This window comes from Cornus florida, unplaced genomic scaffold (genome assembly GCF_030987335.1).
Source record: "Cornus florida cultivar Cherokee Brave unplaced genomic scaffold, ASM3098733v1 CherokeeBrave_3.0.0_Hap2_Chr11, whole genome shotgun sequence".
NCBI classification, from domain to species: Eukaryota; Viridiplantae; Streptophyta; class Magnoliopsida; order Cornales; family Cornaceae; genus Cornus; species Cornus florida.
The window spans coordinates 125,671,936-125,696,987 of record NW_026775581.1 but is presented as its reverse complement, the minus strand read 5'-3'; the positions used below and the strand labels follow the sequence as shown (position 1 = coordinate 125,696,987).

Sequence of the window (25,052 nt, the reverse complement as noted above, 5' to 3'; positions counted from 1 at the left end):
CACAGGATTTATAGTTAAGGATTGAATGGATGTCGTGAGATTCGAATAGTAATCTGCATGCCGTCAAAAATTAAGGAGGATTTGATTTCTGGTTTTAATTTAGCAAATCAAATGGACTAGTATGGAAGTATTTTTGGCATTCTAGTATAATGTGCTCAATTATAATTCTGTTTATCATTATATCGTGCTATGGATGTTAATTGATGAACTGTTATAATTTCTGTTTTGTCAATTATATGGATATGGATGATTAAATTGTTTATTGTACTTTGACAATTTAAATGGAGAATATATGATTAGAATCATATACTGGATACATAATAGAACCTTGCATATATTTGACTTCTATTATGTTTGTCTCTGGATATATTTGATGTTTAATTGAATGTGCATCATTTATGGATCATTTGCATTATATGCACCTGTAATACCCCTAATTTTAAAAAGGATATTCCTGGTATTTAATGGTATTTAATTTATTATTTAAGTACATTTTATTTGATTATGTGTCATTATTTTTTTATTAGGTGCTTAATTATTTTCTTTTGTGGTGATTTAATTTATTTAAATGATATTTATTTTTAGTTATTTGATTGGAATTACTTGTTAGTGTTTTAATTATTTAATTGGTATTAATGGTTTAAGTGTAATTGGTTTAATTATTCTATGTGTGTCTTATTTTATGTGTGTCTTATTTGGTTTAATTGGGTTTATTAATTATTATTTTGTTCAATTAGATTATTTGTTAAGTATTTAATGGTGAATAAGGTAAGTAGGTAAATACATCTAACTAGGGTTTTAATTACAGTATAAATTAGGGTTTTATATTATAGCCGTCGTAGGTTTCTACGTTAATTGGATGTGCCGGTTAAGATTGTGAGTTGGACTTAAATGAACCTAGGGTTTAGGAAAACTCTATAAGTATAAGGTAGACGTCTGTGTAAGGTTTTTTTAAACAAAGCACACGTTTTGTGGAAGTGGAGAATGAAAAACGCAGTTTTTTCCATTCTGCCCAGATTTCATTAAACATCCGATCTTGCTTCGTCCGTGGTCCGATCGAGCTGAATTTTGGACGAGAGGTTCACAACTCAGTGACGCACAATCTGAACGGTGAAGATCAGAGTTGACCTCAGGAACAGTGATTCGTACTCGTGAACAGTAACCGGGTCGCACATGTTTTTTCCATTCTGCCCATATTTCATCAAACATCCGATCCCGCTTTGTCCGTGGTCCGATCGAGCTGAAATTTGGAGGAGAGGTTCACCACTCAGTGATGCACAATCTGAACGGTGGAGATCAGAGTTTGACCTCGGAAACAGTGATTCATACTCGTGAACAGTAACTAGGTCGCACAGGTTTTTTTTTTTTATTCTGCCCAGATTTCATCAAACATCCGATCCTGCTTCGCCCGTGGTCCGATCGAGCTAAAATTTGGAGGATAGGTTCATGACTCAGTGTCGCACAATCTGAACGGTGGAGATCAGATTTTGAGTTCAGGAATAGTGTTTCGTACCCGTGAACAGTAACCGGGTTTTGGAACTCGCCGGGATTTTTTTAAGAAGACGACGTTGAAACTTTGAACAAAAGTTTCTGAGGCAAGATTCTATCCTTACTCTTTCCCTTAGGCTTCATACTCTTTGCACTCTTAAATGATTTCAGGATTAATGAAGATTAAACCAAACTAAAATGATATCTGTTTTGCTGTGAAACTGGTAGTTACAGTAGTGTTGTATGCTTGTTCAACCTAGACTAAGCATGTTTGTGGATGCATTGTGGTTCTGTGGTTCACGTTTTTCCTTACCACTGCTAGTATAAATTATTGGAAGGATGGGTCTAAATGATGGCTATCTTAACTTCTGTAATAGCAACTGTTGGAACTTAAATACTAGGAGGATTTGAGTTTAACACTAGATCGGTTTTGTGGAACACTATAATTTGAGCATGTCTACATACATATTATGAATATTGTTTTGATGCTTACATTATCACAGTTAGTATCAACTGTGGAGGTTAGGATTTTGTGATACATACCCTACATATCTGTATGTCATTTGTAAGGTATTAAATGGAAGTTTTAATTAATTCTGTCTTTATATCAGACTAAAGGGAACAACTTCAATTGGGCATGTATATGTTGTTGTTGTGACCCTGTTTATCAATGCTTATTTTATCACTGCTAATATTAAATGTTGGATGTTGGAATTTAGTTGATATATACTTGATTTATTGGTATTATTGACTACTGGATGATTGGAAAGTAGGCACCGGTATGGGACGGTGGCATACGAAGGATGTGTTTTGTTTTTAAAACAATACCATTACCCACCTACTTGGAATAAGGATGGGATTAACTAAAAGTTAAGTCCCGTGGATTTGTATTGTCATGGCAACTACTTGTTGAGCGGCAATACCAGGGATTTTGGATGGATTTTATATATGTACTGTTATGGTGCCTCGGTATGAGCTTGAGCCTCAGGACCGATGGCTAGGGAGCGTATATGCATCGGGGTGTGTAGCTGGCTACGATGGTTGGAGGTGTACCCTGTTTAGGTATAGGTACATATGCCCACTTCGTGTGCGTTTTAGCATGTTACCTCTATTCAGGTTGAGACCGGCCTATAATCCAGTGAGAGTCCTTTAGTGTGACTATATATATATATATTTACGGACTATTAGCTATTGTTGAATTGTTTAGGATGTACATGCGTATCGGGCCTCTGTTTGGATTGTAGTAGTATAGAACTTGCGTGTGGGCCTGACCCACTTCTATTTTTCAGGTACACAACAGTTCCAGGCTTAGACGTGTTCGTGCTGAGCAGAGGTCTCTATTCACTCTTCCGACGATGTAGGGCTCTCTCTATAGTTTTATTTCTGGACGTTTATTACAGTTGTTCTATCTTCCGTTTGGATGTTTAATAGGGGTCCACTAGAGATGGATTCCCAAGTTGTAAACTGATGGAGTTTTGGAGTTTGGGTTTGATGGATTTTTATAATTATAATATTTTGCGGATTCTATTTTTAGTTCCTTCCAGCTTTAATTTCATTTCTTAATTTATTTTGTATTCCGTGTTCATTATAAAATATTAATTGTTTGATATTCCCTCGGGTTTGGGCCTGGGCCTGATCAACCCGTGTCTCGGATCCGAGAGGTATCTCATTGAGTGAAGATGAAGCATATAGGTTGTATTGTCAGCATGCTTTAAGGAAGGGTTTCATTGTTCGGAAAGGAAATCTTCGGAAAGGTAATGATGGGGCGATTAGGCAAAGGGAATACTTGTGTACAAATGTCGGACATTATGATGGTGAATATTCTGAATTGAAAAAGATTAGAAGATTGGTGAGGAAAACAGGATGCAGTGCTATACTTCAATTTACCATTACAAATGGGGTATGGGAGGTAACTCATTTCAATGATGACCATAATCATGAATTTGTAGATTCTGAAGAGAGGCATTTTCTGAAAATAAATAGAAAAATAGATGTTGGCAGTGCAAGTGTTATCAACTCCATGATTGATGCAGGTATAAGGGGAACAAAGACATTTTCATATCTCTCAAAAGAAGTGGGTGGTCCTGAAAAAGTAGGGTTCACTCAAAGAGAGTGTCACAATTTCATTAATAGAAAGAAACAAAAATTAATTGATAGAGGAGATGCTCAAAGTGTGATTGATCACTTTAAGAATTGTCGAGCCAAGGACCATATATTTTTTCACAGTGAAGAATTAGACAATGAAGGTTGCTTAGTAAATTTTTTTTTTGGAGAGATGGGCAATCAAAAGTAGATTATGATTATTTTAGGGATGTGGTGATTTTTAACACAACATATCGAACAAATAAGTACAACATGATTTTTGCACCATTTGTGGGAATCAACCATCATCGAAAAAATATTTTATTTGGTTGTTCCTTTCTTTTAAATGAAACCACTGAGTCATTTGTTTGGTTGTTTGAAACAATTTTGGAAGCAATGGGGAATCGAGCACCAAAGACAATATTTACAGACCAGTGTCAAGCAATGACAAATGCCATAAAGAAGGTTTTTCCCGATACTTGTCATTGCCTTTGTTTGTGGCACATTTCAAAAAATGCTACTCAAAGAATAGGAAGCTGGTATGTGAATAATGAGTTTAAGGGTTTCTTCAATAAATGTTTACATTGTGAAAGTATGGATGACTTTAAATTTACTTGGAGTGACATGATATCAAGGTTTGATCTCGAAAACAATGCGTGGCTCAAGTCCCTTTATGAACTTAGGGAAAAGTGGTGCCCAGCCTTTAGCATGAATACTTTCACTCTTCATACAAAATCTACTCAAAGAAGTGAGACCATGAATAATGTGTTGCATATGATATCAACTAAAACTATGACCTTAAGGGAATTTGTGCAACACTATGAAGAACAGTGTGAGAAAATGCGTTTTGCTGAAAGTGATGAAGATTTTCGTTCCAAGCATAGCCAAGTGCAGCCAAAATTAGTAGGTAGTGCAATTTTGACACAAGCTGCTAATGTGTACACAATTACTATATACTATCTATTTGAAGAAGAGTTCCTTTCTAGTTTGAAAGTGCATTTGGAACAACTTTGTAATGTTGATACACTTTATACTTATCGAGAATTTCAGGACTTCCTTGGTAAACATTGCATCACAAAGTTTGACTCATCTAATTGCAATGTTGTTTGTTCTTGTATGACGTTTGAGTCAACAGGGTGGTTATGTCGACATGCATTTAAAGTTTTTGATGCTTGGAATATCACCCAAATACCGTCTTGTTATATTTTAGATAGATGGAGTAAATGTGCAAAAGATAGAAACATAGATTTTGAGCTTGGTGAGTCATCTACAAATAAGAAATCATCACTGACAGTAGAAAGAAATACCTTGGTTCAACAGTCATGTCGTGCTATAGATTACTTGGTTATGACAGATGAGGGAAAGAATGTGGCGAAAAAAATGATGTAGGATGAAGCTCAAAGATTTATGGAGAATAGCAATCCAAGTAAAGAAAATGTTGATTGCAATCTAACCAAGGAGAGTTGTGAACAACGGGAGGAAATGCGTATATTTGATCCTTCACGTGTGAGGGAAAAGGTTTTAACAAATGCTTGAATAAAAAGCAATTTGGAAAACAGGAAACGTAAACAGCAAAAAGGTAAGAATTTGAAACTTGATTACTGTTATTGAATAAAGATATATAATATAATTGATTTTAATTATTTCTTGTAGGAAAAAGAGGAGCATAACCTTTCAAATGTTCACAGAACACTTTTGGTATGTCAAATGCTCCATTGGTTCACTTTCAACCTCCAATGAGCGTAAATCATTGCGGCCCGAGTGTTCATCACGAGGTAATTTTATTTTTGCTCCATTGATTCATAATGCAATACTTCAATTTTATGATTGTTTTAAAAGTTTTATGTTTCATAGGATTTAAGTTCAAATTGGAGTTTAAGCCAACCTGGATATAGTTTCATATCACATGCTACTCAGGTATTGTGTTTTATAGCTTATGAATTTCATTTAGGTAATATGGTACTAATTTGTTCTTAGGTGATTAACCATATATTTCTTAATATGTTTCTAGGAGTCGTTTACAAATATTCAAGAAGATTTTGGTGCTGGACAATGAACAATGATGCTGCCAATTGAAGAAAGAAGAATCAAATTGGTGTTATGATGATGTTAATGTATTGTGATATGATCTTTGTTGAAATTCTAAAAGCAGGTTGCTACACTTGCAATTTTAGTTAAATCCTTATTTGTTTGCTGCACTTGCAATTTTACATGAGATGGAGAATTCTATTGTTATATCTGGAATCCTTATTTGTTTGTTGCAGTTGTAATTTTACAACTTGGTTCTAGTATTGTTATTAGATTTGAAACAATTCGACCAAAATGTATTTCTTTCTGTTGTTGTGCTAAGTGGTTCTTTAATTTTATGCTACCAGTGTGTTATAATTTAAGGAAAAAAGTTCAATCCAGTGTGTTAACTGAGACCATTAAGAATTATTCAAAATCTTTCTATCAAGAGCAGTTTCAACAACACAATATTTACAATCTCCGCCAATATGTTGATGTGCTTGTCCAGAATTCATATGACAAAAGATCACATAATTTGAGAAATAATCATTTTATCATACTTAGTCTAGTGACCTTTGTATCATTGATCAAAACATTACTGAGAACTTTGCTACAAACAATAATCAAATAGAAGGAGAAAATATGCAAAACACCTCCAAGAAAGAAAAAAAAAAAAAACACACACACACACACATATTCAAAAAAACGCTTCATCTATATACAAAACCAGTTCTTTTTATTTTTTCCAAAAAAAAATATATATATACAATGGGGAGGATCTGGAATGGAGTAGGTGGAGAAGCAACCGGAGAGGTACCACAAAAGGCGAATAGGTTGCCGGCGAAGTTCAGAAATTGCAGGCAAAGACGACTGAACGATAGCGGATCTGAACTGTTGTCCTGTTCTTATCGGCGAGAGCACGGGACTGTCTGCTCGGCAAGGAGAAAGGACTGTGTACGGAAGATGGTGAACATGTCGCCGGCGAAGTTCAGAAACCGGGGCAAGGATTCCTTCAACGAGAATGACGGCTTTGAGAGAAAAAAGAAGATCTGAAATTAGGGAATCAAATTAATTTGAAGACAGGATTGTGTACGAAAGATGGAACAAAAATTTTGTCAGAAAAAAGATGATCTGAAATTTTTAGGGACTCAAATAGTCAAATTTGCAGAAAGGGAAGTATAAGATTTGGGCAGAAAGTTGAAATTTTTGGGTACAAAAAGAGACGCCATTTTTGTTTGGATTTACGAGGAATCTAACGTGATCTTAATAGAGCTGTGCCAAATCTATTAGCTTGTGATGCCATGTCAGCAAAGTGACGTGGAATTACCGTTGTTGCTAATAATTTCTCCCGATTTACCTTCCAAAACAAAAAAAACAAAAAAAAGTGCCAGCTATTTCCACGTCACCCATTCCACCTTTTACATCCAAAATAAGCCACAAACACAATGCGTCATGCATGATGCAAAAGTCTTCCAACGACCTACTACTATTCTTGATTTCATTGAGGTCAGAATAAGAAGGTTTAGTCAAAATTTGCAACTCATTTCTTGCTAAATACTCTTATATATACATATGTCTATATATATAATTATTACAAATTAATTTAGCTATACATCAATGGAACTTTCTTGGGTTTACACTTGTCTCTCTGTTCTCCTCCTTGTTCTAGCTTTTAACTTCTTGTCAAAATCACGAAACCGACGACGAAACCTCCCGCCGAGCCCACCGGCTCTTCCAGTCATAGGTCATCTCCACCTACTGAAACCACCTCTCCACCGAACTCTACACAGCCTGTCACAAAAATACGGCCCCATCATCTCCCTTCAGTTCGGGACTCGCCCGATTGTCGTCGTGTCTTCACCGTCCGCCGTAGAGGAATGTTTCACCACGAACGACGTCGTCCTCGCCAACCGCCCGCACTTGTTGATAGGCAAGTACGTAGGCTACAACAACACCACGATGGTGGGGTCCCCCTACGGCGACCACTGGCGCAATCTCCGACGCCTCAGTGCTCTCGAGATCTTCTCAACCAGTCGACTCAACGCCTTTCTATCCATTCGAAGGGACGAAATCAAGCTTTTGTTATCGAGACTGTACAAAAACTCATCCAACGGTTTCGCTAAAGTTGAGCTGAAAACAAAGCTTTCGGAGCTGAGTTTTAATATCACGATGACAATGATTGCAGGGAAGCGGTATTTTGGGGAAGACGTGACCGACGACAACTACGAGGAGGCGAAGCAGTTCCGGGAGCTGATAAAAGAGGTGTTCAAGTACGGTGGTGCAAATAATCCCGCAGATTTCTTGCCGGCTTTACGATGGATTGATTATCAGAACGCGGAGAAAAATCTGGTGCGAATTAGTAAGAAGATGGATGCGTGTTTGCAAGATCTGATTGATGAGCATCGACGCCGTAAGAGTAAGGTTACCATGATCGATCACTTGCTTTCCCTACAAGAATCTCAACCAGAATACTACACCGATCAAATCATCAAAGGGCTTATAATGGTCAGTATATATATATATATATATGCAAATCTACAATATGTTCGAATACTCTGAGAGATTATAATTTATTTACTTGTAATGTGCAGAATATGTTACTTGCGGGCACGGATACATCTTCAGTGACAATAGAATGGGCTATGTCTCTTCTCCTTAATCATCCTGAAATCTTGAAAAAGGCAAGAGTCGAGTTGGAAACTCACGTAGGACAAGATCGCTTGGTTGAAGAGTCAGATCTCTCAAAATTGAATTATCTCCACAACATCATTTTAGAAACATTTCGATTGTGCCCGGCAGCACCACTCTTACTACCACACATGTCCTCAAATGATTGTACTATTGGTGGATTCAACGTGCCACGTGGCACAATATTGTTTGTCAATGCTTGGGCCATTCACAGGGATCCTATGACTTGGGATGACCCTGAAAGCTTTAAGCCCGAAAGGTTTGGAAGTGGAGAAGTTGAGGCGCACAAGCTAATTCCATTTGGGATGGGCAGGAGGTCCTGTCCTGGTGCTGCACTCGCTCAACGTGTGGTGGGCTTGACTTTGGGTTCGTTGATTCAGTGTTTTGAGTGGGAGAGAGTAAGTGAGAAGCAAGTTGATCTCACTGAAGGAAAAGGACTTACCATGCCCAAAGCTGAGCCATTAGAGGGCATGTGTAAAGCACGTGACATTATGAAAAAGGTCGTTATTCCTGAAGCAGCGTGATGATATTGGAGCAATTTTTGTTACATGCTATAAATATATTTTTAAGTTTGTAGTACCTTAAATATGTATTTTACAGCTTCTTAACCATTTACTTTTCGTGTTCTTTGAATATGTTGTTATTGTACTTAAGTTTTAACAAGCCTGTGTAAACAAACAAATTGGTCTGAGAAATAAGATAACAACAGGACTGCCTTTTGCATTGTACTTAAAAGTCCAAACAATGTTTTTGCTTCAAAAACGTATTGTCTAGCTCAAACTCATTAAATTGAGCAGTCTTTTTAAGTTCAATATTGATTCTGTGGAGGTATTATATAAGGATAAATAACATAAAATTATATTATATGTATGATTTGTAAGTGAATATACATATTTTATACTTACCATATAATGATGCGTAATAGTTGTCACCAGATTTAAAAATATAAAATAAAAAAAAGCATAAAACCCTCTAAACCCTATTTTTGATGGTAAACACTTTGGACATATTTTAATATTTTTCAAACTAGTTTATGGCAATAATTTTAGGGATTATTACATATAAATGGGGTTAGAGTTTCATATTTACCAAGAGGCTGAGTCAAAGTCTCATATTTCTTAAAAATGAGGTTGACTAAATTGATGACATGGCACATGAATTATTACTGTTTAAAACATGTGGTGCCTAAAATGCCCTTCTCACTATTCCAGCACATTTACCTTATTGCCCCCGTTTAATTTAGTCACTCAACTTGTTGCCCTAAAATACACAGTCACAAATCCAGCGAAGCAAGCCCAGGCAAACACAGCATCACCGAACATGGAACCCTAACCCTCCCTCGTCTCATTCGTGAAGAGCCCTTAAGAGTCCTCTCTCTCTCTCCCCCCATCTCTGTAACAGGATTGAAGCGTAGCCGTTGAGCCCTAACCCTCATTCAAGCCCTCTCTCTTTCCCCCTCTGTAACAGCAAAGCACTTCTCCAAGTCTAACCGTCGTTGGTGCACCCTCTCTGTAACCCAGCGAAGCACTTCTCCACTTCTGCCATTCATTTATTGTTGTTCTAGTAATATGGTAAGTACTCTCTCCCTCTTAACACACACACGTTTATATTTTAGATGATTATGGTCCTGATTTAGTGTTATAATATTTTTTTTTTTTTTTTTTTTTCCAATTGGATGTCTGATTTTCATGGAGGTTATGTTTATATATATTCTCCTCTTATAATTTCTATTATGCAATCATATATATATAATTTCTATTCTGCAATCAAGATTGTTGTTGCTCTGTTTGTTGTATATGTTTGAAATGTGCGTAACAAAATGTTGCTCTCTTGTGCGTGACAAAATTAATTTTTAAAACTCAGTTTTATCCCACCAACAAAGGCAAAATTTTCATAAAGTAGATACTTAATTAATCAAATGTTTTTTTTTTATTTTTTATTTTTCTTCTTCTTCTTTTGTAATTAGGTTTGCTTGTTTTTGAAGAGTTCATGCTTTCTTTATACGTTGACTGAACTGAAATCCCAAATGTTATCCTACAATCTTTCCACTAGCATGGGTTTTCATACTTAAAATACTCGGAATTTGCTGAAGAAAACATAATTAAACAGGATAAAAAACAAATTTCCATGCATGTCCTTTGTTACCTGCTGAATTTTTTTTTATAGAACATTAATCTGATCTTAAAACTTAAACATTGTACTGTTAATGCCTACCTGTGTATAGTAGAGATTCAATGTCCCTAAATCCAAATAATTCATGTTCTTTAAATTTACTAGGACCATGTGGAAGCAAGTGGCAGTACGTGTGGTGCCTACAGGCTTTTTGTTGGATTTCACTAGTTAGCTAACTAGCTTGTGCCAAGGTAACAAGCTTAAATCCTATCTTCATAAGTCATTTGCTCTGGAGACCTTATGATACAATCAATGAATGTAAACTGTAAAGAGGCATGCATGTGATAGTCTTTGGGTAGGGACACTTGTTATCAAATGTTTGTGAAATCTACATTCCCATTTGCATTTGCTTAGTAAAAGAATTGTTTAAGATTACTAGTATTGGTTCTACAATATTAAATTAAAAACAAGTTTTTCATACATACTATATTTGTTGTGGTTTAGTGGTTGAAATGTAATTAAATATAAAATTTGAGTTTGGTTCAATTAAATGAAAATGCTTTATAATAATTTCATGATTAATATCTTGGGTGTTAAGAATCACTAATAAAGATTTTAGTTCTCAATATAAAACAAAAGGGAAGAAGCTACTCTGTTTGTGCCTTATAGATGAAGTAACAAATCTTCATGGTTATGCTATGATTTGTGCCTTAGCTTACAAGGTTGGAAGTCTTTGGTAAATGTTTTCACTAGGGAAACATAGCATTTTAGAGCATGTCAGTGATGGCCTTGGTGTCTGATAATTACCAACATTTAAATAAATTAGATAAATAATTCTTTTTAGTAGACTGATTGAATATGTTAACATTTTTAAACGATTAAAAAATTTAGTCTAAGATATTGCCATGCAATGACCAGAAATGGAAAAGATTTCTTCACCATCTGTTCATGAAATTTGAATGGTTTTAAACAACAAATTTCTAGATATGCTTACAAGTTCCCCCCGCGCCCCCCCCCCCCCCCAACCGGTGAAGAGTGCAAGCTGCTTTATACCTAAGCCCAAATTCAGTTGAAAATACAAGACACGAACAATAATGGGAAAACTGTTATATGACCTTTACGTCTAAATTGTATTTACGGGAAAAGAAAGAGAGAATGAAAGAAAGAAGTAAATTTCGATCAAAATTCTGTCCAAGACTGATGCTTTGGAAGTTATTTAGTTTCTAACGAGATGAAAAAGAGAAAATATAAAGCAGTAGGTAGTTATCTAAACACCAGTTATATAAATAATAATAAATAAATAAATTAAGTACTTATTCAGTTTTATCAAAAGGGATGCAGAAAAACTCCTCCGAAGATAAACATATTGTCATAAAACAAGACATAGCATTGGTAATACTAATACCTCTTCGGGCGTTGATTCTCTTCTTGAATAGCCGAATTGGGTCATAACCCTCCAAACACGCCGCATAAATAATTATCCTGACATTGAAATTCAAGCAATTTTCAACCCATCAAAGAACCAAAACAAATAGCCCGAACTTTCTATATATATACACACACAGAAAAACAAAAATTGGTAAGAGGGGGACATAGAAGGTGATCTCTCTGGCGGCTCTGGGGCTGCAAAACCTGCCACTCTCGTCAATTCTGGGCAGCATTTCTCTGGGAGATGAGAGAGAGTTTGCCGATTTTTTAAGAACTTCCCCAACAGCCGTGAGAGCTGAAGAAGTGCGAAGAGGAGAGCTTAATAGAGAAATTAAGCTTTCTGAGAATTAGGTTTTGAGTAGCATTCTCTATACCAGATCAGAATATGACACCTCTTTGCATTATTTGGAATCAAAGTAGAAATAGAAGTTAGAACTAAATTGAAGAGTAACATTACTTTTTGTATAAATTGAAGAGTAACACTACTTTTTTATCTAATATATTCTACACCCGTGCATATATATAAATATATTGTGGAACATACATATTAAATTGATGACTTAATATGAATGCCACAATTAAACACACTACCTTAGGGGGGGTATTCCCAAAGTTTCTCATTTTATCTGTTCGATTTTCTAATAATAGATAATAAATAATCTCCTATTGTGTACAGAATCACAACACTTACTCCAAAAACATATTATATATATATATATATATATATATATATATATATATATATATATAATATTGTGAGTTGAGTTGAGAATTTCACTTGATAGAGCTTTGATGTCAAATAAATAAAGAAAGACAGGTTTCATAAATGAGGAGTGAAGAGGTTGAGGGAACACTGACAATATTTCTTTGTATTTTGCTCTGTTTTGAAAAGGCTACATGAGAGAGCTCTCTCTCTCTCTTTGAGGTGGATCTGATTTTTTTGGTCCAAAACTCTGGCACTACAATCAAACCAAAGACACCACCTTTATGTGAAGGTGAATACGGATACTACATGTCTTTGCACTAGGAAAGGAATAAGGAATCAAAATCAAAATCAAAATCAAAATCAAAACAGCTAATGGGTGATTTAAAGTTTTCAATGGGAAACAGATAAGTGTAGTACTACTAAAGTCTGTTTTAAGAGAAAAGCCTTCAAACATGGTAGAGTTTATAGATTTTTGTGGGGATTGCCTTATTAAATCTGCCTATGCTCTTTTAGCTGCATTATATATATTTCTCGCAATCGAGATATACATGGTTTTACCCCACTAATTCTCGGAGCTCCCAAAGAATTATTTGTACTCATGAAAGCGTAGTCTCAAAGAATTATTTGTACTTATGAGGAATCTAATTTTAAATCTGGTGCTTCATGTACTTTTATTTTTTGATTTTCAATTGTATCCAAACATCTTATTTTTTTATATTTCCATTAAAATGGTATCTCTCTTTGATTTTGGATCATGTGTGTGATTATGAAATTATGTGTTGATTTGTAAGGTTGCTTTCAGCTTTGGACAAAAATAAAATGAAATGCTCTTTGAATTATCGACTCTCAATTAACTATGTTGGCAGCCTATTGCAATCGATTAGAGTGATTAATAAATTCTTAAAATTTTGTTTCTTGTGAGGGAGGGTCTAATTTTGTAATTTTGCTTTAATGGTATTTGATAGTAACAGAAAAATTCAGTAAGTTAATATTTATATTTGGTTTTATACTAAGTCGCATAAAGTGGTAGATAGAGCGCAAAAGCAACAAAATTAAATTACAAACAAATCGTGAGAATGGGAGCTAGATTTACACCTGTTAAAAAGAATTGTATAACCTAGATTTTAACACAAACACACTTGTCATAGGCTAGCTACACCTATTGTAACTTCTGCGGCTAGCTATTGGTCACTGTTCTTGTTTGTTTGAGTGTGTTTGGATCATAAAAAAACAAACATATTTCAGCCACTACATGAATAGCTTCCCAATGAGATTGAGGAAAAACTTCAAGACAAAATGGCTGAGCTAAATCTAGTTTATGATTATGTTAAGTGCTGTTAGGAGGAGATTGAAACAGCATTGGACCGTCAATAAGCACATCAATCTTAAGAATCATAGTGTGAACTATACTCTAATACAGGTCCATAGAACACGTGTGCCATTAGGGGAGAGAAAACCCTAACGTACCTCGATTTGGAAGGAGAAAGAGAAGGAATGAGAGAAATGGTATAATAATACTTGTTTAACCTTCCAAACAAAAAACCTTTAGGAGTCATCCAAACCAACATGAATTTGTTCTAATTTTTACAAGAGTTAGGCTGAAATATTTAAACATAACACGACTTTGTCATATATATGTATGTTTATACATGATTTTAACACACACACACTGGCCATAAGCCTAAATACCACACATTAACTAGTACATAATGGAACACATACACAAAACTAGTAGTAATCATGATGCAACTAATAAGCTCCATATGATCAAAGTAGTTTCACGGCTTATTTATCATTAAGCAGTAGTTGCCATGGACTGATATAGATATATATTCAAAGCATATAATTTTAAATTTTTAAGCTCATTACATCAACAAACTATCAAGACTTTCATTTTATTTTTGTCCAAATCTGAAAGCAACCTTACAAATCAACACATAATTTAATGTCCACACACATGATCCAAAATCAAAGAGAGATACCATTTTAATGGAAATATCAAAATTTAGTTAAAACCATTAATACTGACCATGGTTATATCCATTTGAAATTTTAAATTCACATTGTCAGTTATAACCAATACACACCACAATATTGGTCGATAGCTATGAGTAGTATCAATTCACTCCGTTAGAAAATAATATCTATGTAAAATCAGCTATATCTGTATCTTCCTACAAAAAGAGTCAGACTAAATCAGCTATATCTGTATTCAAGCTATATATTCAAGGCTCTTTGATGACTGCAGACTAAATCCTCAGCAGAACGTAGGAATTTAGGAGTTAAAATTCAAAGCCACCAACACATAGGTAGTCCAATTAGTTTTTATGTATAATTAATTATTATAACTCAATTTAGATCAAGAATTATTCAAGATTGTTGCCTCTTTCTCAAATGGCATGTAGAGTATACCTCTGTGTAATATGTCTTTAGGCATCTACGCACATGATAGAATTGATGCAAAAGCTAGCAAACTCTATGAATGAGGCTTTTTTAATATATGTATTTAGCATTAATTTATAAAAAAAATGTATTTAGTATTAATTTATTATTCCAACATTCCCTTGTACTTGTCTCCCCCATTTTCAAGACTTACACATATAATATTTGTGTGTGAAAAATAATCAACACTCTGCTCTCTCTCTATTTAACTCTCAATTTTTTATTTTCAATCTATATTGTCCCATTTAACTCTCTATTCATCTCATAATCTCCCTCATCTTGTATATATGTTTGTTGTACACATAGTGATACAATTATCTAGTAATCAATGGCATTGATTTTGTGGTTGTATTTTGATTTGAAAAAGGTCTGTAGTGTGTGTTTAGGAAAAGTTTAATCTTGACACCGCCTATCCCTATTGAGGGAATTAGTAGTGTTTCGGTGTAAATAGATCTCTAAATTACATTATATAATTATGATATTTAATTGTTTTATATTTCATTTTTTTTTGAACTTCATATTTAGTTTTTTTTTTTAAACTAATGAGTCAATTTTCGAAGCAGTTGGACAAATGGATGAGAGACAAATTATATGCTATTGTCGATTTGATGGGAAAATTGACAAAAATGAGAATGGGGAAATTATATACATCGGCGGTGTCACAGACCCTTTTATGATTACAACAACAACAACATACGAATCATTTATAAATGAGTTACAACAACGTTCATCTTCAAACATGAGTGGTAAAGTCATATATTATACCACCGAATCTAACAAGAATGAACTTTTGAGGATGACGGGAGAATCTGGATTTAGAGTGATGCTTCTAGTGAGTGGTCCCATGCTAAATGTGTATATGGAAGATGCAGAGCCTGTAATTGCATCATGCACAATTCCTACTGATCATAGTGAGAGGTAAGACACATATATTTAAAGTAATACATTGATGTATGCGCTGCATAGGTTATGTGATTTTTAATATACCTTTTTATCCACTTGTAGACAATTTGTTGAAGCCACATCGCCAATTGGTCTTCTACAAAGTGTTGCGTCAACGTCTTCATTTCCTCCGATAAATGCGCATCGGGATTCTTTCCGACACATTGATGACATTCTTTGCGTGGATCAGCTTTTTGACAGCCCAAATGATTTCAAAGATGCACTCGTTTTGTTTGGTCTTCGTAATCATTTTCGGTTCAAGTACTTGGACAATAGCAGAAAATATTATAGAGTTGTGTGCGAGGTTAATAATTGTCCATGGAAATTATCAGCTGGTTGTGAAGGAAGTGGTGATATAGTGAGAATCAAGCGGTTTAATAATGTTCACACTCACACTGCTCAAGACATTTCAGATTATAAAGCCATTTTTTGGTCGAAGGAAATGGGTCGAGCTATTGTGAACAAGGTTAGGGACAATCCTAAATGCACCCCCAAGACTATTTCCACAGACATAAACGGTGAATTTTCTGCTAAAATGACTTACATGCAATCGTGGAGAGCTAAGGAGTGTGCACGTCATATCATTGAGGGAAATCCCAAGGATAGCTATATTTTAGTCCCGTGGTTGTGTGAACGAATAGCAGAATATATTCCTGGGACAATTACATCGTGGGAGTGCACGGATGATAGGAGATTTAAGCGAGTGTTTGTAGCTTATGGGTGCTCCATACGAGGTTTCATCAACTATTGCAGGCCCATGTTAGCAATCGATGCTTGCCACTTGAGTGGCAATTATAAAGGAACAATGCTTGGTGCAACGGGGTTCGATGCGAATGATGGCTTGTGGCCTTTGGCGTATGCTGTTGTTTCTTCTGAGAATGATGATGATTGGCATTGGTTCTTGAGCAAGGTGAAAGAGATTCTAGATGGTCGCATTGTGACAATCTTAACCGACAGGCATCCGAGCCTAATAAGTTGTATTAGAGATATTTTTGGCTCCCAGTACCACTCATGGTGTCTTCGTCACCTAACGGCGAATTTTTCTACATCCATTCTTGGGAGACAAAGTTTAGGATTGAGGGCTTCGGGTAAAGAGCATGCGAAAAAATTACTCGATAAAATTGCATATGCTCGAACTGTAGATGAGTATAAGAATGCATTGGCTGCCATGCGGGTATTTCGAGGGGAGTTATGTGATTGGGTTTTGGCGAATTCACCTGAACATTGGTCAAATGCTATGTTTACTTCCAAGCGTTGGGATAAATTATACACCAATCAAGCAGAGTCCTTCAATGCATGGGTGAAAGAAGAGAGGGTTTTTTCAATCACAAGGTTGATGGATACACACATGCAAAGACTCAGCAAATTTTTATACCAAAAGAGTTTGGACGTTCAGAAGTGGACTATCCCGGTTGGGGATCGTATTGAGGAGAAAATAAAAAAAGAGCAAGAGTTAGCTCTTGGTTTTCAGTCGATGCGTGTTTCGCCTACTGAGTGTACAATATATGATCGAGACAGAAAACCATTCAGGGTGGTATTTGGCAGTGAAAATTCTTGTAGTTGTTTGAAGTGGACCATGAGTGGGATTCCTTGTTCGCATGCATGCTATGCCATCCATGAATTATCTTTAAATATTTATGAGATGGTTGATCCATGGTTTAGGGTTGAAACACAACAAAAACTATGTGAACATCTCATGTCTTCTGTCCCCATGCATGATATGCCGAATGCAGCTGCTGTTGCTGCAGCTGACGGTGAAGGTGCTTCCCATCTTAGGCCTCCTGCGGTAACACGTCCCCCTGGACGACCTCGTATTAAACGAATCGAATCACAATTTCAAAATGTAAGGTCGTTACACTGTTCGCGATGCGGCGAGAATGGTCATAATCGTCGAAAGTGCAAGGCTCCTATACCTGGATAGAATAGTTATATAATTGCTAATTCTAGTGGAGTTATTTTGTAAGGTGTTAAGGCCTTAAATATGGAATTATTTTGTAATTACTATTAATTCCTTGGAGCTCCCCTACTGCATTAGTATAACTATGTTGTGATAGTATTTCTAACTTATTTAGAAAACATTTCTAAGTATGATGTAACTTATTCTAAGTTGAATCTGTATTATTCGTCTGGTGGTTTATTTTGGTATTGAAATTATTTTCCTGGGTCCTCGTATGAGTCTCATGTGGAGTGTTATTTAAAAATCATAGGTGTGTGAGTTTTCTGGCAGCTGGAGGGTCGTGAAAGCAAGGAGGTTATGGGATTATGTGACAATGGACGGGCTTACATGTTACATGCTTACGGAAGGCTAGGAAAATAACATCATATTAAAGTCATTATGACTTGTTTCCTCACTATTAATTCCTTGGAGCTCCCCTACTGCATTATGACTGTTATTTCAACCACAATTTACCTCGTGAGTCTCTCTCTTCCTCACTTTCTTTGTGTCTCAAAAATTATATGAACATTGTGTTTACATTATCAACATTGTTTGACAGATGAGGCTGAATGGATAAATCAGTACAAAGGAAGAGTGTTCAGTTTAAACGACAAGCCTGTGGTGCATAAAATTTGGCTGCCGAATGAGGAATGCCCCAGATTGGCAATGTCTAGAGCCTTTGGGGACTACTTTATTAAGGATTTTGGACTTATATCCGTCCCTGAAGTGAGGTGTTGTCACATATAACCAGCAGAGACCAATTTGTTGTGTTGCGAACCGATGAGGTATGTATGGCACTTTTTGGTATTTATCACTTGTTCTTTTTTATACAATGACAAAGAAAAAGACTTGTTTGTTTCTCTATTAAATGTCCAAAAGATCACGTGAACGAATACGTTTCAAACTCACGAGCATAATTGACAATAATCACTTCAAATTATGTGATATCAGTTATTATTAATGAGTTTACAGGTTTTTGTTTTGGCTCAAATTGATTGGATTTTGAAATTAGTATGGATTTTTGAAGTTAATCTTAACATGCTGTGATCCTTGTTTTGTAAGCAGAATTCTTCCTATCTCTTCCTTCAAACCTTATTTAATCGGTAAGAAAATTTATTGATTTAAATTGATAGAAGAAAAATTGTGTGTTTAAGCTTCCAATGGACTTGGTTTCATGCAAATTGTTTGAGAATTTCTTTTTTATTGATTTTTCAAAGTGAAGTATGTATTTCTGGGAAAAATTGTTTCAAATAGATTTTTGGGCTTCCTTCTGATTTTTTGTTGTCCAAATTGTCCAATCATGTTTGATAGAATAAAAAAATAAATAAACAATAATAAAAAGGATTTTGCTATAATCTTAGTTGACTACTGTTACCCCATTTATTTATTTATTTTGTTTAGAGTCTTGCTTTTGGTTACTAGCGCCTAATAAAAAAGTTGTTTGCTCATATGTCCCTTATTTTTGAGTTTTTTCATTTAACCATCTCCACTTGTACAATATTTTGGTGTTATATTTTGTTTAATTGATTTGCATGTACTTCAAATGTAGTCTTCCCGCTAGGGGCTGGGAAGAGATAACAACGGGAGCGTCGATTGCATGGCTATCAAGTACATCAAATTTGTAAGTTATATGGTCTTCATGTTCGATAAAAATCTTTTATGATTGCACATTTGTAATGCTTTTTATACTCATACTCGGGGGGGTCACATGCCTTTAAGTGACCAATTTTATGGTGTATCATGAACTTTATTACCTTATTGCTACATCGGCCCATGTGGAGCCCATTTTTTTTTTTCTTGTTTTAAAATGTTGAAAGCATGGGAGTATGGGATCATCGTATGTGGAGGTTTTGATTGATTGTTGTGGAGGAGAAGTTGTTGATATGTTGTTTAATGAGTTAATGCAAGTTCTCACGTTCTTCGTACATGTTGATATGTAGAGGTTTTGCTAATTTTCTCTTAAACCCAACTCATTCATCAACGCTCTCTTGCTCTCTCTCTCTCTCTCTCTAGTCTTGTTCATCGTTTTGCTAGGATTTCTACTCTATTTTTATACAATTTTAATCCCTATATATATATATATATATGCTGTTCCTAAAACATCAATTTTGGATTCAGGAATTGGACACAAAAATGTCGCGATTCCCTCTCTCCGATCAGAAACTTCGAAGGCAAAATTTGTGCGAAAAAGTATGTGTTTCCATCTGCTTGTGTGTGTTTATGTATGTTCGCCAACCAATTGATATTTTCGGCTTTCTGTTTCGTTGCAATGAATTCAAGAAAACGAGAAAAGTTTAAATTCTTTTAGCTTTTGTATCGAATTCCTTTTGATTTTCTTTCTTTTGTTTGTCTTCGTGAATTTGTTGGACTTTTGGATTTACTGTGAACTACGGTTTCTTCGTCTACTATTTGAATGTTTCTTTTTTTTAGACGATATCTAGTGTTGTTTGCAATATCTTTAGATTTTTGTGGTTGATGTTCCCATTAATTTCTTGGATTTTGATTTTTTTTCACGTAAGGGTTTCTTTAGCATATTTGGATGGTTTATTGTCTACGAATATGAGTTTTCAGGAATTTAGGGTTTATTTGTTCAACTTGTATAGATTCTGCACGACTATAATTTTTGACATCATTAGATAATTTTTTGGATGGTTTGGATTTCCATGGGATTCAACATGAAGATTCAGGGAAAACACACTCAATATGTTTTTGTTTCTATTTGTATAAATTTGGATTTACGTAGTTCTTTCTTTATTCAGAGAAATAGACCCAATAAAGTTTAAATAATCAATAGGTCCCATAATCTCTTGAGAGAGGTGCAATGAGATTGTGATCAAAGACACATCAAATAGAAGAAGTGAATTCAAATATATTTGATAATGAAGCAATAGGTATAGCCATTTTTGGGCTTTCCTTTCACAAGTCCTCATTGGGGGGATCCACAACACTTCTCCCTTTTCCCCTTATAACTTCCTCCCACTAATTCGAATTAGGTCTAGCCGTCCTCCTTCATTCTCCATTTTTGTGTATGCTTAGTAGTGGGCTTAGAAGAGCAAGATTGGGTTGAATGACCAAAAGATTCACAATCTAACATCTGTGACTTCTCATATAGCTTCCTCTCTATATATACCAGTCTCGAACCTTGACCAGTGGGTTTATAATTCAAACCATAAGCCAACAGGCTATAAGGTGAACCGGTAAGCATTTTCATTTCTCCAGTTGTTAGGTTTCTAAGTGAGGAAAATAGATAATAATGTAATATTATCATATGTCCTATTGTCTTGGATTACAAAGAATTTTTACTCGAAAGGAACCAAAATAGTTGTAGAAGACAGTAACGATAGTTTCAGGTTTTGTTTTTGTGTTCCATATAAAGAAAATATTACATTTCAAAATATACTCTCTTTCTTTATTTAATTTTTTTTTTAATATCTTTGCCTGCCTTCTTTTGTCATCGCAATAGGCTTCACACTAATCTTGCTCCTGGGTTTTAAACTCTATGGCTGATTTTTTCCTGTCATTTTGCCTTTTTATATATATATATATAGGTTTTATTGGAAATTCACACTAATCTTGTTCTTTTGGGATGGCAGCTGGATAGGTTTAATCCCAACCGATCTGCAATGGATTTTGATTTTGCACATTACATGCTCAACGGTGGGATGGTAAGAAAAGAAAGCCCAACACCATGCTCTCCAGCCAAAGAAGCTTACAGGAAGAGGATCCTTGCATTTTGTGTGGAAAAAGAAATTGGGCTTCTGTCAGTTTCTCTAACTGCATTTTGTGTGGAAAAAGAAAAACATGGGTTTAAATGCAACACAACATGCATTTTTATATCCCATTTAAGTTCTGATAAAGTTGGTAGTTTCTTTTACGTTTTTTTTAGTTTGGAAGAGAACAAAGTCCAGTTTAGTGGTGAAGTGCAAGGTTGAATGAGGCATGTATCATTGAAGATTTTATTATACTGATATAATGCATAAAGTGAACTACTATGAAGGATTATGGCTTGTATAGTTGGCCTATATTTTAGAAAACAAATATTAGAACTAAGAGTATTATATTCTTTATTTGGAGTGAAATGAAATGTATTTATTGCAAATTGTCACATTTCTCATGATCTAGGCATTAGATTTGATTTTTCTGGTGCCACCTCTCCATCCTGTACTCTATTTTTCATGGTTTTTCTGAACAGCTAAGGACTTTGCAAGACGGGCATAGTTCAAGGGTTGGTTCTCTTGATATCCAATGACAATCACACACTGTATTAGAAAACTGTATTAGAAAATTAAAAGAAACCAAAAACTGTCTTGGTATGGATGATGGCTTTAGGATACTGCTGAAGAAAATACTAAAAAAAAATAAAATAAAATAACTGTGTTGGTGTAGGAGTGATCCCAAAGTAGGGTTATTAAAGAAATTAAAGACTCAAAAGGTGATGTTTAACTGGTTAATCTTGAAATATAGTTGCAGTTTCTTTGTCCAGTTCTTTTATGATCCTGTTTTCTTACCCCTTGCTGAAAATATCCTATACTGGATCTTGGTTCCCTTTACTATTTAGTCTATTACTACTTACATATCTTGTTCACTGATAATCAAGTTAAATTATACTTGTACTTGAGAATCCAATATAATTAATTGGTCTTTCTGGGTGTATACCAAAATTTACATGAAAATACAAAACCTTTGGAATTAAATTAGGCGGGTCACGGGGATTTAGACCTCCATTACCCAAATTAATTGTATGGGAAAGGAGTATTGTTTATCAGGAGTAGGCGGAATTAAGTTGCCTACTGCCCAAATTAGCACTAGGCTCTCTTATCTTGGTTTTGTTTATTTATGTATGTTATTTTGTTCGTACGTTTTGGTAGTAGTTTCTTCGCTACTTTTTGTTTGTCAATGATGATGATATCTATTTGATTCATAAATGACATTATAATAGTTTTGTTAAAATAAAGACATTAGATTAGTAAATTGTAATTACAAATAGGGATGTCAATAGTCTGCCTCATGACAACAATGGCACTATTTATAACTTTTTCAAACACTAAGGCTTTTTCTTGATGATATGACCATACCTCTTTATCTGCCATGGTGTAAGGCTGTTTTACATTATTTGGCTTTTTGTTCAATCACATGGCTAGACACAGAATGGGACTCTTACTGAATAAATCAGCTCTTGTAGATAAACAAAAGCAACCCACTTTCATATCTTATCATCACATGGCTAAAGTTAAAAATAGTGGTGGTAGGTGCATGAACTATTATGCAAAACACCCCACTTCCTGCCAAAGAGAGAGAGAGAGGTGTAAGTCCCTTTTGTCAAATCATCACATGGGTAAAACTCATTCACATGTCTGTGAATTGGGCATTGTAAATAGACATATGGCATATGCACAATGCCATAACATTAGCACTAGTAAATCTCAAGGACTGAGTTTTTTTGAGCAATAACGGGGAGGTGGAATTCATACAAAATACTGCATAAAATAAATAAAAAATACATACATTTCATATACATACTGCATAAAATTTAACTCAACTACTAAGTTTTTTTTAGCAATAACGGGGAGGTGGAATTACAAAGTCATCATCCCCTGTATCTGAATAATCTGACAACTCTGAAGCAACTTATAAGTCTGGATCATTAGTAATGGCTTGAATAACTTCAATTGGATCCTTATGCATCTTCTTTGCAATGGAAATGCTCTCATTCCTGCAACATCTGACATATAGATTTTTTAATAGCTTTGATCAAATATGAGAAAAAATAAAGATACTACATAATCAAAGTGCACTTAGAAATCTATTTAAAAAATAAATTAACATTATAATAGTTTTGTTAAAATAAAAACTTTAGATTAGTAAATTGTAATTACAAATACGGATGTCAATACTCTGCCTCATGACAACAATGCCACTATTTATAACTTTTTCAGACACTAAGGCTTTTTCTTGATGATGTGACCATTCATCTTTATCTGCCATGGTGTAAGGCCACTTCAAATTATTTGGCTTTTTTTTCAATCACATGGCTAGTCACAGAATATGACTCTCACTGAAAAAATCAGCTCTTGTAGATACACAAAACCAATCCACTTTCTCATCTTATCATCACATGGGTAAAGTTTAAAATAGTGGTGTTAGGTGTATAACACGACAACTATTATGAAGACACCCCTATCATGCCAAAGAGAGAGATGTGTAAGTCCCTTTTGCCAAATCATGATATGGGTAAAATTCATTCACATGTCTGTGAATTGGGCTCTATAAATAGACATATGGCATATGCACAAAACCATAACATTAGCACTAGTAAATCTCAGTTGTTGATCTATGGATCGAAAGTATATAGAACGAAAGTACTCGTTAAGAGATGCATGGATTGAAAGTAGTTGTTTTACATTCTCAATCGTTCTCAAAACTATTCCATTTATAATTCCTCACATCGATGGTTCATTTTTTTTTGTAAAACTAACCTGGCATGTAATCATCGTCGCCTCCATCGAGATTTGGTGTGTATTTATTTTTCAATGTGTTCAAGTGTGTATTTATTTTTCCCTCAATAAACGTTTCAAAAGTGTTTTTACAAATGTACCCTGTATTTATTTTGCTATTATTTGGCTTCTATTCATTATAGCATTATAAGCTATTCCATTTTTAACTCCTCATATTTGAAACTATTCCATTTTTAACTCCTCACGACATTTCGTGAGGCCATGAGACCCCTCCGACGTATAGGATTTTGCTGCTTGCCATTGTCTTCAACCATCAAATGTTCTTCCTTCATATATAAGAAAATACTAGGAAATCTCCTCAGTATATATAATAAGATAGTAGGAAATTTTCGAACTCTAGTGAATTGTCTTCCATAAATTCATGCTAACCCTTGTAAAAATATTTTGTGTTATTAACCTCTCTCACTTCAACCCGCTACGATTTGCTTGCATAACTCCTAATTATAGACTTGGAAGGTAAAACTCTATCAAATTGCTTAAGGAACGCTGGTGGAAGTTGTAGTCGTTGAGAGCTCCGTTCCGGGAGAAAAACTTTGAAGAACTATGGACACAAATCAGGTAAGGAGAACTTTTTGCAAAGTACTATTTCATAATGGAACTGGCTTAAAAGCAGCTTCTTTACCTATTAGGGAGAGAATAATTGTTTTTAGGATATCTTATAGAAAAAAAAAAAAATTAGCATATGTGTAATGTTTTAAGTGATGTT

The 25,052-nt window shown here is 34.9% G+C and overlaps 2 protein-coding genes and 1 long non-coding RNA gene across 3 annotated transcripts; all 3 read left to right on the top strand.

Moving 5' to 3' along the window:
* Window positions 1–3,966: 3,966 nt before the first annotated feature.
* On the top strand, window positions 3,967–4,959 carry LOC132282070 (protein FAR-RED IMPAIRED RESPONSE 1-like). Its single transcript, XM_059783701.1, has one exon. It carries the CDS (start codon window positions 3,967–3,969, stop codon window positions 4,957–4,959), a length of 993 nt encoding a protein of 330 aa, XP_059639684.1.
* Window positions 4,960–7,116: 2,157 nt separating this feature from the next.
* On the top strand, window positions 7,117–9,000 carry LOC132283336 (cytochrome P450 81Q32-like). The gene is made up of 2 exons (XM_059785275.1): window positions 7,117–8,082; window positions 8,169–9,000. Exons 1-2 carry the CDS (start codon window positions 7,195–7,197, stop codon window positions 8,787–8,789), a joined length of 1,509 nt encoding a protein of 502 aa, XP_059641258.1. The 5' UTR covers window positions 7,117–7,194; the 3' UTR covers window positions 8,790–9,000.
* Window positions 9,001–9,335: 335 nt separating this feature from the next.
* On the top strand, window positions 9,336–20,632 carry LOC132283335 (uncharacterized). Its single transcript, XR_009472008.1, has 6 exons — window positions 9,336–9,836; window positions 10,543–10,628; window positions 18,103–18,308; window positions 18,391–18,616; window positions 19,381–19,452; window positions 19,950–20,632. It is a non-coding gene; the product is annotated as an uncharacterized LOC132283335 (long non-coding RNA).
* Window positions 20,633–25,052: the final 4,420 nt, after the last annotated feature.

Bases quoted from the DNA above. Each gene is read 5' to 3' on its own strand.
- LOC132282070 (XM_059783701.1), top strand. From the start codon at position 3,967: ATGGGGAATCGAGCACCAAAGACAATATTTACAGACCAGTGTCAAGCA.
- LOC132283336 (XM_059785275.1), top strand. From the start codon at position 7,195: ATGGAACTTTCTTGGGTTTACACTTGTCTCTCTGTTCTCCTCCTTGTT. The intron at 8,083-8,168 runs GTCAGTATATAT...TGTAATGTGCAG, and splicing joins TCATCAAAGGGCTTATAATG to AATATGTTACTTGCGGGCAC.